Raw genomic sequence first — 12,731 nt, 5'->3', positions numbered from 1 at the left:
TGTTACGTGTTGCATGACATCAGTGAAGGCACGAGGCCGTATCTGGTGTATTTATGGACACTTAATTCCATATTCCTTCGTTCAGCTCCCGATTGACCGTGGTGGTGGAGAGGGAAAAGCCATGTACATCGACACGGAGGGGACCTTCCGTCCGGAGCGGCTCCTGGCTGTGGCTGAAAGGTCTGTGAGGGGAAGAAAGGAATATATTTGCTCACAGCTTGGCTGGAAGGCATTTTACACAGGTCCTGGAGGTTGACTTGGTAGATGCTCACTCTGGAAACATCTGATGTTTCTATTCCTCTCCTGTCTCTGCCACTCTCTCCCTACAGCTCTCGTGTCATTGTCCCTCAGCAGGAAGTGATTTCCCTCACTTTTTGCTACTGGAAGGGCACCTGAGCATCCCAAGCAGCTGGGAACAGTACCAGCTCCTGTCAGCTCTTTTGGAAGGGAATTTGATCTAATCCTGCTGGCTTTTCCTGCAGCAAGGAGTGCTCCCACCAGTGGATATTTGGCAACAAACATCTCTGGATGACACTGATGACACTTGATACTGATGGGAAAGGCAAATGATGTTTGCAGCAGTCATAGGTGTGTCTGTGCTGGCTGTATACAGAGAGTACTTGGAATCATGGAATTGTTCAGGTTGGAAAAGGCCTCTATGATCCAGCCACTGCCCAGCACTGCCGAGGCCGCCACTAACCTGTGTCCCCAGGTGCCACATCCACAGGGCTTTAAATCCCTCCACTGGTCCAGGCAGCCTGTGCTAGGGCTGGACAGCCTTTCCAAATGTCCCAATATCCAACCTGAACCTCCCCTGGTATCACTTGAAGCTGTTTCCTCTCATCCACTTAAAATGGTTCCAATTATTCCATTCTCTTTTCATCCCTACGTGCTGCATTTTTTCCACCTGTTTTTCTCTCTCCCAGGAACGTGAGTTTTTATTCCAGCCTTTAGGCAGAGCTCCATAGGATAACTCCTACAGAGGAAGTTGTCACTTAGAGGCTTCTCTCTTTATTTCCCCAGGTATGGCTTGTCTGGCAGTGACGTCCTGGACAACGTGGCCTATGCCCGGGGCTTCAACACGGACCACCAGACCCAGCTGCTGTATCAGGCCTCGGCCATGATGGCTGAGTCACGGTAAGAACCCTGATGTTGTGGATCCTATTCCCAAACTGGGTTATCCTTTGGTTTATCCAGGTGACAGGCTCTGTGGGCAATCAGTGATCCTCAGCACCTCTCTGGCTGCTGGGATTTGGGGTGACAGCACCTGGCTCGGCCCGATGTCACTGTACAAACACAGTAAATTGTCCCCCAGTGCCAGCCTGAGAAACAACTTTAAAGCTCAGTTTATAACTGTTTTTAGAAATAATGTCGATTATTTCCAAGCTCCCAGAAATCCTGGGACTGGAAGTAAGACTTACACGCTGTTAGAGGGAAGGTGATGGTGAAACAGGGTGTGTAGGAACCTGTCCACAGGCACCTGTGCTGTCCAAACAGGATGTTTGTTACACCACAATGAATCTAATTTATTAACCATGCAGGAGTCCCTTTAAGTTTGCTGGGGTTTCTTGTGTGGGGAGGAGCTGCCGCCCCACCTGGAGCAGCATCCCAGCTCTCCCAGCCCCAGCACGCTCCCGGGGAGGCGTTGGCCGTGCCTGGCAGCGCTGCTGACCCCGAGTGCCTTTGCCAGGTACGCGCTGCTGATCGTGGACAGCGCCACAGCCCTGTACCGCACGGATTACTCGGGAAGGGGGGAGCTCTCGACCAGGCAGATGCACCTGGCCAGGTTCCTGCGGATGCTGCTGCGCCTGGCGGATGAGGTAACACAGCGCTGCGTCATTCCCCAAATCGAACTCCGCACTGTCCTCATGAATCCCAGCGACTCTGCACAAAGGGCTTTGTCGCTCAGTCTGTGCTTCCCGTGGTTCTGAGGGGCTTGATGCCACGGTTGTGAGCACCGAGGGTGCACCTGGCTCTACTCCCCCCCCCTTTCTGTTCAGACTGTGGGAAATAGCTGGGTTCTGGTTGCTTGCCCCTGCAGTTCGGCGTGGCCGTGGTCATCACCAAACAGGTGGTGGCACAGGTGGACGGAGCCGCCATGTTCGCTGCAGATCCCAAAAAACCCATCGGAGGGAATATCATCGCTCATGCTTCCACCACCAGGTGAGAGGAGAGACGGTCACCTCCCAGGAGCCTGATTTGGGGTTTATGGAATTGGCTAAGTAGTTATTAATTCTGGGGTTTACTTAGTCTGTCCGTGGCAGGTCCAGCCTGGGCTTCGATTTAGTGCTGCTCTGAGCCCTCAGGGAAATGAAGGTTTTGGGCATGTTCCTACAGCTCTGCATAGTGCTTTATGGATTAGGAGGATTTTCTGGAAGTAGGCTGTGCACCCTGACCTGTTTCCTTCCCTCTCCCTGTCAGATTGTACCTGCGGAAAGGCTGAGGAGAGACCAGGATCTGTAAAATCTACGACTCTCCGTGTCTTCCCGAGGCTGAGGCCATGTTTGCTATCAATGCCGACGGAGTGGGAGATGCTAAAGAGTGAAAAGTGCTTTTTTCCCCCTGAATCCCAAGACTGTGTCCATAAGGGGCTCCCTTCTGTGTGGCACCTTATGGACATTCCCCAAGGCAGCTGGCAGAGGAACCTGTTGTGTGTCAGGGTGTGTCCATCGGGACACCCGGAGGGGTTGGGAAGACATCTCCCACTGGGCTGTAGTCACAGATTGGATCCATGTGGTGCCCTGAGAACATTCCCAGAGGATCACACCCTTTGTGTTTTCCTGGCTTCCACCATGCATGTGGGGCAGTAAAATCTACGTGGCCACAGTTCTGAACTTGGTGAATTTGAACTAAAGTTGGTGGGTTTGTCCTGTAAGAAAAGTGGTGATTTATAAAACCGAGCAGAGTGATATTCCACACTAGGGATTTGGGATTGGTGATGATCCCAGTCCATAATCTTTCTGTTCATTTTCTTTTGGATGCTGCAACCTGCTGGTCTGGGGGAACTGTTCATTCCCATTTCAGTTTAATTTTCAGTAATTCATTAATTCTCTGTGGAAATCTGCTTTTAATAAAAAGGACCATGAGGATATTGATGACATCACATGTTCCTAGGACTCAGGTGGGTGTTCATGCAGACCAAGGATTTTTTTGGATGGAAGAAGCTGCACCAATCTCCAAGGAATCTCAGTCTGGGTTTTTCTTTTCTCCTAATTCTCCTTGGTTTAGGGGTGCAGTGCAGCCATGCCCTGTCTATCTCTTTTAAGAGTTTTTGGGGCTAAAAATGTTCTTTTGTATTCTGCGATATTTATATATCTCTTGATTAAAAAGAATAATATAATATTGATTTGGTTTTAATTTGTTCATTTGAGGTGGTTAATTAAAGCAAATCATTGATAAGGGAGTGTGCTGAGATCGAGCTCTGGCTGCAGGGGACTGTCAGGCCTTGGTGGCTGTGAGTTCATGTTCTTCTCACTGGGAAATTGGAAATAGTTATTAATTAGATTGCAGAAATGTTTTCTAAAACCTTTTCCCTTCTTTCTGCCTTTTGCTGATAGGTCTTCTCTTTCTGCCTTTGAATGTACAGCTGTTCCTTGGTGTGGATTCACTGGCCTGAATTCCTTGCAGCTCCCAGCTGGGAAAACCTGGGATAACCTAGAGAGGACAGAGGTGACATTTTTATCTGAAAACCTGGGGTAATTTATAAGGGATACAGCAACTGTTTTTGTAGGAAAGTGTGTTTAACCACATTGGCCCTGGTTGTGTTTGCACCAGCTGGGGCCCGAGGTGCAAGGCAATCCAAAGCAAACCCTGCTCAGCCTCTGAATCCCAGGGTAAATTCTGCAAGCTGCTAATTGAGGGACTAAAAATACATTAAAATGGAACCAAGAGCACTAAGAAGGTGCCTGGGAATCCCAGTATTGTTGTCCTAGAATTTTGAACAGGTTTTCAAGCTTTTTAAGACAACAATGGCTTTCTTCCTTTAGATGAGTCTCTCGGTAAGATTTGGGGTTTATTCGAATCCCTCCCGGTGGCCCTGACACTGATCAGGAGCTGGCAGGACAGACTCAGAGCTCCTGGCAGGTACAGGGGTTTCCCCCAGAGTGGTTCCAAGTGCTGCCCACCAGCCCGGACAGGTGGGATCTGCTTTGGCTCCTGTCTGAGGAGCTGCAGGCAGCCCTTTCTCCGTGCCCACCCCAGTGCCCGTGGCTGGGTTCCCACCCCTCGGATGTGAATTTTGCAGATGAGCCGTGCCTGGGGGACAAATCCATCTTCTGCCCGCTGGAAGTGCTGGCCCGGAGCTGCTCCATCCCTGCTGCCACGAGCTGTGCTGGGTCCTGCGGCTGCGGGTGGGATTCCCCCATCTCTGGACGCTCCGGAGCGCCGCGAGCCCCGGCAGGGCAGTGCAGGGCACGGCTCATCCGTCCCCTGCAAAGAGGAAGCACAAGGAGGGCTGGGTCGCTGCCTGTTGCTCCGTCCTCCTCCCGCCCCGCATTCCCTGTCCGGCTGGGACCGCACAGGGAGCCCCGAAAACATTCCTGGTAGGAAGCAGGAGCCGCCGAGGGCTCCATCCCGCTCCAGACCCGAAAAGCGGCCCCGACCCGGCATCCCCCCCGCCCCCCGGCATTTTGGGTTGCAAACGCTCACCTGGAGGAGACGCCCCCCTGCAGGCGGGACCAGACGGCGACCCTCGACCTGTGCCTCGGAGCGAGGGAACCCTCCGGACTCGTTTGGCTCCTTTGTCCCTGGAACGGCCGTCGCGCGAGCACCTCGACAGTCGTTGGGGAAATCCCGGACGGGGCAGGAAAACCTCCCCGAGCACGGCAATCCTGAGTTCGTGCCCGTCCCCAGCCGGGCACAGCCCAGCCGGCCGCGCTCCCTCCGGCCCGTGCCTGCGAAGGGCTCGTGCAGCGGAGGGAGAGCTGCAGAGATTTAATAAACGTGAATTTCCCGACAGTATTTCCCTGCGGTCCTTCCCTCCTTTGACTCGCGCGGCAGCGTCTGATTGGAGCATTTTTCAGTTTCCTCTCCTGTAGCCGTTTCCCTCGCAGGCACCACCTTCCCGATCTGCAAATTAAATGTTTCCATGGGATTTTTAAAACCACAAGGTTTGCCATGGGAGGGTGCGAGTTGCAGAGAGAGTGGGGGAGAGGAAGGAGAGCCTCGGGTCTCACCTGGCAGCTGCCAGATGAGTTGCAGTTTCTGGATCGCAGGGAAAAGAATTGCTGTTGGAAATTACGGCCGTTCCGAAGGCAGAGGTGGGACCAGCCTGTGCCCGACCCGCGGCACAGTCAGCGCCAGCTCCTGGGGCTGCCTGTGGACAGACACACGGACACGGGGACAGCCGGGCAGCTCTGCTCGGGGTCCCGGAGCACACGAGGAACGAGGAAAGGGCCGCCACCGTTCTTCCCTGCCCCGGCAATGGCCCCGGCTTACCGCGGCCGGAGCGGGCACGTGCCCGGAGCCCCGGAGGGCCCCAGATCCCCCTTTCCCGCGGGCACTGCTGTTGCGGAGAAGGACTACGTTCTCTCCGGGAGGGATGCGGTGGTCTCGGGGCTCTGACCCCGCGGGGGGTGCGGGCGGTCCTGCGGGCCCGGCGAGTTCGGGGGCTCCCAGGGAAGGCCCGGCGCGTCCCCGCGAGGACGTACGAGGAAAGCGCCGCCGTTCTCCCGCACCCGGGCTCCGGCAGAGCCCCGGCCCGAGTGGCCCCGCCGGGCTCGGTTCGATCGACAGTCCATAGGGAAAGTCCCCCCCTCCTAACCTCCCTCCCCAACCCTCTTCTCCGCAGGCGGCCCCATCCCCGACCGCCCCCCGGAAGAGGAGTCCTGGAATGGGAGGGGTTAGCGGGGAAACTCGCCCCTCCTCCCCTCCCACCCCGGGACCCCGCTCCTCCGGAGGGGAGGTCCCTCTGACCGCTCCCCGGGGCAGGGAGACGCGGGGTGGGAGGAATCAGAGGGGGAGAAGTCCCCCTCCTCCTCCCACCCCGGGACTCCGCTCCCCTGGATGGGGGTCCCCCTGCCCCCGCCCTCCTCCCCTCCTCCACGAGCCCCCTCCTCCGGAGGGCGCCTTATCCCTGCCCGCCCGCCTCCCCCGCCCCAAGCGGCCCTGGGTTCGGTCCCGGCAATAGACCTCGACGTCTATTCCCGAGACCGAACCAGCACCCACCCACGGAACCCTAAGTGTGATGTCGAGACGGGCCGAAGGCCCGGCCGTGTCGGGCGGTGCTTGTGAACTGCAGGGGGGGACCGCCGAGCGGGCCCGGACACGTGCGGGGGATCCAGAGTGGGGGCCGGGTTGGACCATGGCAGCTTTATTAAATATGCCACCCCAGTTCTGTCCCACCCACCTGAGCTGGGCAGCTGAGGCCAAGGCTCCCTTTCCTCCTGGCAATCACTGTCCCAGCGCACCAAGGCCCATGCTGGGCAGCACCTGGGAAAACTTGGGAAAGGCAATAGGAAAAGGGCGCTGCCTGTCAGAAAATGAGTGCCCACAAACACACCTTTTGGACAAATAACATCACTCTCCTCCCATAAACACAGGCCAGGCAGGGCTCTCCAGCCCAGGGGAGAACTGGCAGGAGAACTGCAGGGAACACAGGGAGACAAAGTCAGGTATTGCCACTTACTCCCTGCAGCCCCCTCAGCACTTGGGGCTCCTGGCTCTTGATTTATAAAGAATGGGGGGGAAGCAGAGCAGGAGTGCCACTCAAAAAGGAGTGCCTTGGCACCTGGAGCATCAGAGGAGGGGAGTTGTGAGGGGAGACCCAGAGAGAGAACAGCAAGGGAGTTTGTTCAGGAACAGGGTGTATGTCCAGCAGTGACGGCAACTGCAAACAGGGGATGCTGCAGGAATGCAGGAGGGGAGCACGGGCCCGGCTTGGATGGAGCCTTTTGCCCTTTGCTCAGAGCAACATCTCTGAGAGCAAGAGAGAACTGCTGCAGGGCAAGAGTTCATTTAGGCACAAGTCAGTGATGCAGCCCCTGGGCAAGGGGAAGAGGAACGGACACCAAAGTCACACAATCACCACTTTATTGAGCTGCAACACAAATACAGTCACAGCAGGCCAGGGCAAGAGGTGCACACAGGACTACCAACACAGCAGCTGGGCTTGCAGGAACACTCTCTCCTCAAGTTATGGAGCAAGGGGTTGACAGGTGGGAGCCAGCCTGGAGCACTGGAGAGCACTCAGGCATCAGGGCCAAGTCCTGCCTGGTCACTGCAGACAGTTCAGCCCCAGCACCAGGGGGAGTTTCTGCCTCTCCCTCCAAGAGTATTTGGGACCCAACAGCTCGTTGCTGAGGAATTTGATCTTCATGAATGTTTTACAAAGTTGAGCTTCAGGAGAACTGGGACACTTTTCATTATTCCTGACTCTTCCAGGGCTGCACTTGCCAGGATCTTTTGGGCAAAAGGAACCTTCCAGACTGCTCCAAACCTTCACAGCCCACTTGCTCTTCTTGCCACAGCTGGACCAGCTCAGTGTCCCTGCAGAAAGGGAAAATTCAATGATTCTCTCTGAAACCAGAACCTCCCCTGCTTTGCTTTCCCTACACAACTGAGGCCCTTCCAGGCCTTGCCAAGTGGTAGCCAAGGAATCCAACCCAAGAACCTGCCAGTGAGCAACGTCTGTGCCACAGCAACAGCATTCCAGGCCTGTCACTGTCAACCCTCCGCTTCTCCCAACAGCTCCAGTGGCATCGGAACTTGCCCTGAAGGCAGAAAGGCTCCTTTAGGGAGCACCACGAGCCATCTGTAAGGTAGCACTGGAATTCCATCTCCTGGACAAGCTGGGAGAAGAAGGGAAGAAAGCCAGGATCTTACAGGTCAATTAGGGACATCCAACAGCAGCTCCAATAAAGGTACTGAGCCAACACCTCACCAAAGACACAGGACAACAAGGACCAACAGCTCAACAGTCACTTCAGTTTGCAATTTATAAAGCAAAACAACAACAAAAAAGCTTTTCAGTCGCTTGGGAAGAGTCCATCCCATTGTAACCAGCTTGTGGGACTCATTCCCAGCCTCCTGAGGTTCATTTCCCACCTCACTCGTGGCTGCACTAGAGCTGCTTCTACACACACACACACACAGAAGGAGCTGCTGCAGCTTGTCCAGTTTCCTGGTTCTCCTTGAAACTCCTCCAGCTGTTTGCCCAGCTCTCCAGTGTCCATTCCTTTGCCCACTGGACTTGTTCACAGCCCCAAGGCTCCCAGGGCCACCCTGGGCTCTCACCTGCCCTCACACTGAGTGACCTTTCCCAGCCCCGAGTTCAGCCAGCACTGACCGAGCTGTTGGGAGCTGCAGTTCTCCCTGCTCCTTCCCTCCCTCTGCCTGGAAAACACCCCTTCCAGCTCCGGCATCCTCACCTCTTACCTCCCAGAAAAGCAGAGCTGCATCCTCCTGGATCCTCCAGCTGGACGCTGCTGGCTCTGTGCAGCTCCCACCCTGCAGCAGGGGATGGCAAAGGGAGCTCTGGGCACTGTCCCAAGGGCAGGTGACACCGACTGTGGCTCACACCAACACGGAGCCATCTCAGGGCTGGGCTCTTCTGGCTGCAGGGCAACAAACAGCCAAGCAGGAACACTTTGCCACTGAAAGGAAACAGTGACAACAAACTTCAGAGGCTGGGACACCACAGCCCCCAAACCTGCCCAGGCTCCAGCTGCTGCACAGACCTGTGGCCAGACAGGACCCAAACCCACAGCCAGCACAGACAACCATGGGGAGGTCAAGCTGCTCATTGCCAACCACAACCAAACATCCACTGCCAGTGTCTGTCAGCCCTTGCTCCCAGGAATCAATCATCTTTCCCATTTCCTTTCTTTACAGGTTCTTGCATTCACATTCTACTCTCAAACCATGATTACCAAACTTGGCTGTTACAGGAACCAATCCAACTTGGCTTCCTAATTTTAAAGGATACTGGGTTTGCCTTACCAGTACAGACTCTGGCTTAGGGGTAATTCTTACAGGTTCCGCGCTGGTCCAGTTTCCTGGAATTCCACTGGCCCACATGACAGGAACAACTCCATCTGCCACTTCAGTCGGGACAGTGCTGCTGACAGGAGTTATTCCCTGCACAAGAAGAGCTGCTGCTCTCCCACATTTAGTTTCAGGAATTACAATTTCAATATCCCCATTTTCCAATTTCATTTCTGCCTCAACTTTTCCAATCAATCTCTTCCTAGAAGAGATTTGGGTGACTTTGGCAAAGAGAAACTCATTGTTTTCCCAGTTTAACCCCTGTCACAATCAATCACCTTCACAGTGCCATCCCTTAATTCTCCTTCTATTATGTTAAGGAGTGAGGAAGTTGTAACTGTGTCTGACCAGGACATGTGCAAACCAAAGGGTGGGGACTGGAACCCACACCTTGCACTCCTGCAGCTCTCACAATTCCTGTCAAGAGAAAACAGGCAATGGTACCATCACCGCTCATTCCTTAATCCCAATCCCACACCTCTTTTGCAGTTGCAGCACCACTTTTATAACCCAATAACAGTCCATTCCAGAGCTCCATGGCCAGGATGGACAGGTACACCTCTGATACCCTCAGGAATGCCTCAATCCATTCCAGGGACCTTGCTTTGAGCTCCCCAGCTTGGGGCACCCACAGGAGCTCCCCGAAGAATCCTTTCGGTGCGCGCTCAAGTCCTCGAGGTCCCCGAGCCCGGGGGGCACCAACAGCACTGTCCCTCCAGGGGGCCCAATCTGCTCCCAAAATGCAGGGGGATCGTGCCTGTGTCCCAGACTGCTCCGGGGATCTGAGGGCCTTCCCGAGAACATCTCGGTGCTGGCATGAAGGCCCAGAGATACCTCGGAACCACGGGGGAGCAGGCACAGAGTCCCTGCTGAGGGCCCATTTGGCTGCCTGAAAACAGCTCGGCAAAGAAGCCTCTAAGACTCAGCTGGTGAGTTTCAGAAGCCAGGCATTCCTTGCTTACAACACCCTGCAATCATCCCAGCCCTCTGGATGTTGTGGCAATCAGCTCCCACAGTGCACACAGAGGTGTCTCCACTGCAGCTGATGGGAGGGCTCAGCATTACATGAGGGTTCACTTTGTTCCCTGCATTCCTCTTCCGAATCCAGGACATTCCCGAACACCTGTTACCATACACACACCCCCTTATAAGGCCTCTCAGTGGCTACATTGGGGGTCTCTGGTGGTCACCTGTGCCTGGAGCCCCCAAAGTTCTAAGTCACCACCTTATCAACTTCAAGGCAATTCACCTGGTTGCAGAGTAACTTGGTGTTGCTTGGCTGCTGCCCGAGTTCCCTTCTTCAGTCTTTCTTTAGAAAAGGAGCAAAAAGCATTAATGCAGCACCAACAAAGTGAGACGAGTCTTTGCTTCATAGCCCTGCACGGGGAAAGGTTTTGGAATTCCGAGGCAAACCCTGATGCACCCAGAGAGCAACAGCCCCTCAGCCCCGCCACGGCTCCCCCCGGGGCTCCCCGGCAGGGAACGGGCTTACCCAGCCCCCGCAGCCCAGCCCAGCGCGCACCCAAACACCGCCCAGCTCCCCCGTTCCACGGGCACAGAGCACACCGCGCTCTGCCCCCAGCCCAGCCCAGCCCAGCCCAGCGGCCCCACCCTCAGCCCTCACGCACAAACAGCCGCAGCCGCGCCGGCCCCGCCCGCCCTTCTCTAGCGCGGGCCCGGCAGCCGCTGCCCAATCAGCACTCGAGCACCCCCGTCCAATCGCAGCCCGCGCTGGCCCTGCGGCCCCGCCCCGCCCGCTCTGCCCGCCCGGCTCAGGGGTCGGACGGGCCGGTGTGGGGGCTGAGGAGCGTCAGTAATGGCACAGTCAGTGCCCGGTATTTCTGCTGGTGCTGCAATTTCTGTTTTCAGCGTCATAGGAAACACCAGGAGACTGCTCGAAACATTTTATCACCACTGTTGTTTATAGAAGGCTTGGAACCCACTCTCTTCAGTTCTTGCTGTAACAGCTGCGTTTCAAACACCAAGCAATGGCAGGGAACAGTAATTTCATAAATTGCATAAATGCTTTTAAAAAAAAAAACCACAAAGACCTCTGCTTCTTTAGGCATCTCCACCTGGGAGATAAAATAGACGTGGAAAAAGTTTGCAATGCTGCTTCCAAGCCAACATCCCTGCTAGGAAATTACTCCAGCTCTCCTGCACCTCAGCGTGTTTTAAATACAGCCATTTCCTGACTGCAGACTCCGAGCTGCACGGTTTGGGAGCTGGGGAGTAAAATCAGCTGTGCTCTAATCCCAGCGGCACACAGAAACATGGATTTGGGGGCTGGACTGGGAGACACGCACGCAGAAGGTCTGTGCCACTTCAGAGAGCTGTTTTTCAGTGATTCACTCAGGCGTTTTCTGATGATTGCTGCTCGAGATCCCCCTGCCCAGAGCCAGATCCCTCCAGCTGGGAGGCAAATGGATTTCTCAGGAGTTCTCATTATCTTCCATTTATTGGGACATAAGAGAAAAAAAAAAAACAACCATAGATTGCTGACTTGGATACAACCACTCCAGATATTCCACGAGGAGAACATTCCTTCACTTTCTTTGTGAATCTCTCTAAGCAGGGTGGCTTGAACAATATTTCAATTCTCCGTGCCCAGGCAGCCCCTCTGGGTTCATCCCCTCTCGGTTCATCCCCGGGCGGTGCCGGCGCCGCTCCTGCCGAGCTGCAGTGCCGGGGGCTCCCAGCAGATGGCAGCACTGAGCGCAAATAGCCACCGCGACCGCGCGGCTTCGGGGGCAGCGCGGGCTGATTAACGAGCCCCCACTGAAATCCCGGCCCAGGTCCCAGATCCCACATCTGGGGAGAGCAAAAACATCGGAGTACACAGTTCCTTCCTACAGGTCATCTTGTCCTACATTTCCGAACCCTTTATTGTTTCATGTACAAAACCGTGTTTATTTGTATTTTCGATCCCTATAGATCCATAATCAGAGTTCCTCATAGTCTGAAATCCTGTCTATAACGCAGCAGATACGTGGGTTTATTTTGAAATCAATTTGTATATACATTAATATTATTTCCCAATATATATATAAATTAGGAACTTTGCAGTGTTTTACACACAACTCCCTCATGAATTTTCAGGTATTTTGGGGCTATCACCTCCCTTTTTTGGGGGGAACCCACAGGACCACCCTCATCCTCCACTCACCTGCTCCGTGACACCATCACCCCCCAGACTCCCCCGCCCCCAAAGAAGGCACAAAACAAGTCCAGCTGCCCTGACCAGCAGCTCAGTGCTTCCAGAAAGCCCTTGACACATGGACATCCCACTTGCAAAAAGGGGGAAAAATCAAGGGAGGGCAGGGCAGCCCCCAAAGGGTTGGAGTACCCTCAGCTCCCGTCCAGCTGCCCCATGGCCCAGGCAATGTCCCCGAGGATGGGGCCTCATCTCCCACCCCGGCTCCAGCAGTGCCAGGAGATGTCTCCTCCCTTCCCGGGGCGCTGCTGCAGGGACATCCCCCGGGGGGCTTCAGGACAGGCTGCACCGGGATGGCAATCTGGGCTCCCAGACCCACCCAACAGCTCCATCCCTGGAACTGCTGCTGCTGCACCTCCTGCTCAGCCAGTGGGGCTGAGAGTGAGAACCCACAGAAGGAACTGGAAAAGCACCCCAAATCTCAGGAACTCTGTACTAGTACCATACTACTATATCTGGGAAAAAGATTCCTGCTGAAGAAGTATCGGATTTCCCTCTGGCATTCACTGAACTGGCACAGCTGTAAACTGATGCC

General features: G+C 55.0%; 2 protein-coding genes and 1 long non-coding RNA gene across 4 annotated transcripts; 1 reads left to right on the top strand and 2 right to left on the bottom strand.

Annotated features, from left to right (window-relative positions):
- Window positions 1-87: 87 nt before the first annotated feature.
- On the top strand, window positions 88-4,927 carry RAD51 (RAD51 recombinase). Its single transcript, XM_050336751.1, has 5 exons — window positions 88-180; window positions 1,024-1,137; window positions 1,691-1,820; window positions 2,042-2,163; window positions 2,422-4,927. The coding sequence occupies exons 1-5, from the start codon at window positions 122-124 to the stop codon at window positions 2,441-2,443; spliced, it is 447 nt and encodes a 148-aa protein (XP_050192708.1). The 5' UTR covers window positions 88-121; the 3' UTR covers window positions 2,444-4,927.
- On the bottom strand, window positions 4,068-6,417 carry LOC126651148 (collagen alpha-2(I) chain-like). The gene is made up of 5 exons (XM_050336723.1): window positions 6,408-6,417; window positions 5,437-5,825; window positions 5,175-5,314; window positions 4,648-5,067; window positions 4,068-4,428 (listed from the first exon to the last, which is right to left on the bottom strand). The coding sequence occupies exons 1-5, from the start codon at window positions 6,415-6,417 to the stop codon at window positions 4,068-4,070; spliced, it is 1,320 nt and encodes a 439-aa protein (XP_050192680.1).
- Window positions 6,418-7,012: 595 nt separating this feature from the next.
- Window positions 7,013-10,286, bottom strand: LOC126651188 (uncharacterized). Of its 2 annotated transcripts, XR_007631577.1 has the most exons (3): window positions 10,232-10,270; window positions 8,374-10,105; window positions 7,013-7,485 (listed from the first exon to the last, which is right to left on the bottom strand). It is a non-coding gene; the product is annotated as an uncharacterized LOC126651188 (long non-coding RNA). The 2 variants fall into 2 exon arrangements; XR_007631576.1 differs by having other exon boundaries at window positions 8,374-10,286.
- Between the last annotated feature and the right edge of the window lie 2,445 nt (window positions 10,287-12,731).

This window comes from Myiozetetes cayanensis, unplaced genomic scaffold (assembly GCF_022539395.1).
Source record: "Myiozetetes cayanensis isolate MyiCay16 unplaced genomic scaffold, myiCay2020 scf6-25, whole genome shotgun sequence".
NCBI classification, from domain to species: Eukaryota; Metazoa; Chordata; class Aves; order Passeriformes; family Tyrannidae; genus Myiozetetes; species Myiozetetes cayanensis.
This window is presented reverse-complemented; position numbering and strand designations above follow the sequence as displayed.

Bases quoted from the DNA above. Each gene is read 5' to 3' on its own strand.
- LOC126651148 (XM_050336723.1), bottom strand. The intron at 5,068-5,174 runs GTGAGACCCGAG...TTTAATTTGCAG, and splicing joins ACTCATCTGGCAGCTGCCAG to ATCGGGAAGGTGGTGCCTGC. The intron at 4,429-4,647 runs GTGAGCGTTTGC...TCCTCTTTGCAG, and splicing joins CAGGGGGGCGTCTCCTCCAG to GGGACGGATGAGCCGTGCCC.
- RAD51 (XM_050336751.1), top strand. From the start codon at position 122: ATGTACATCGACACGGAGGGGACCTTCCGTCCGGAGCGGCTCCTGGCT. The intron at 181-1,023 runs GTCTGTGAGGGG...TTATTTCCCCAG, and splicing joins CTCCTGGCTGTGGCTGAAAG to GTATGGCTTGTCTGGCAGTG. The intron at 1,821-2,041 runs GTAACACAGCGC...TTGCCCCTGCAG, and splicing joins TGCTGCGCCTGGCGGATGAG to TTCGGCGTGGCCGTGGTCAT.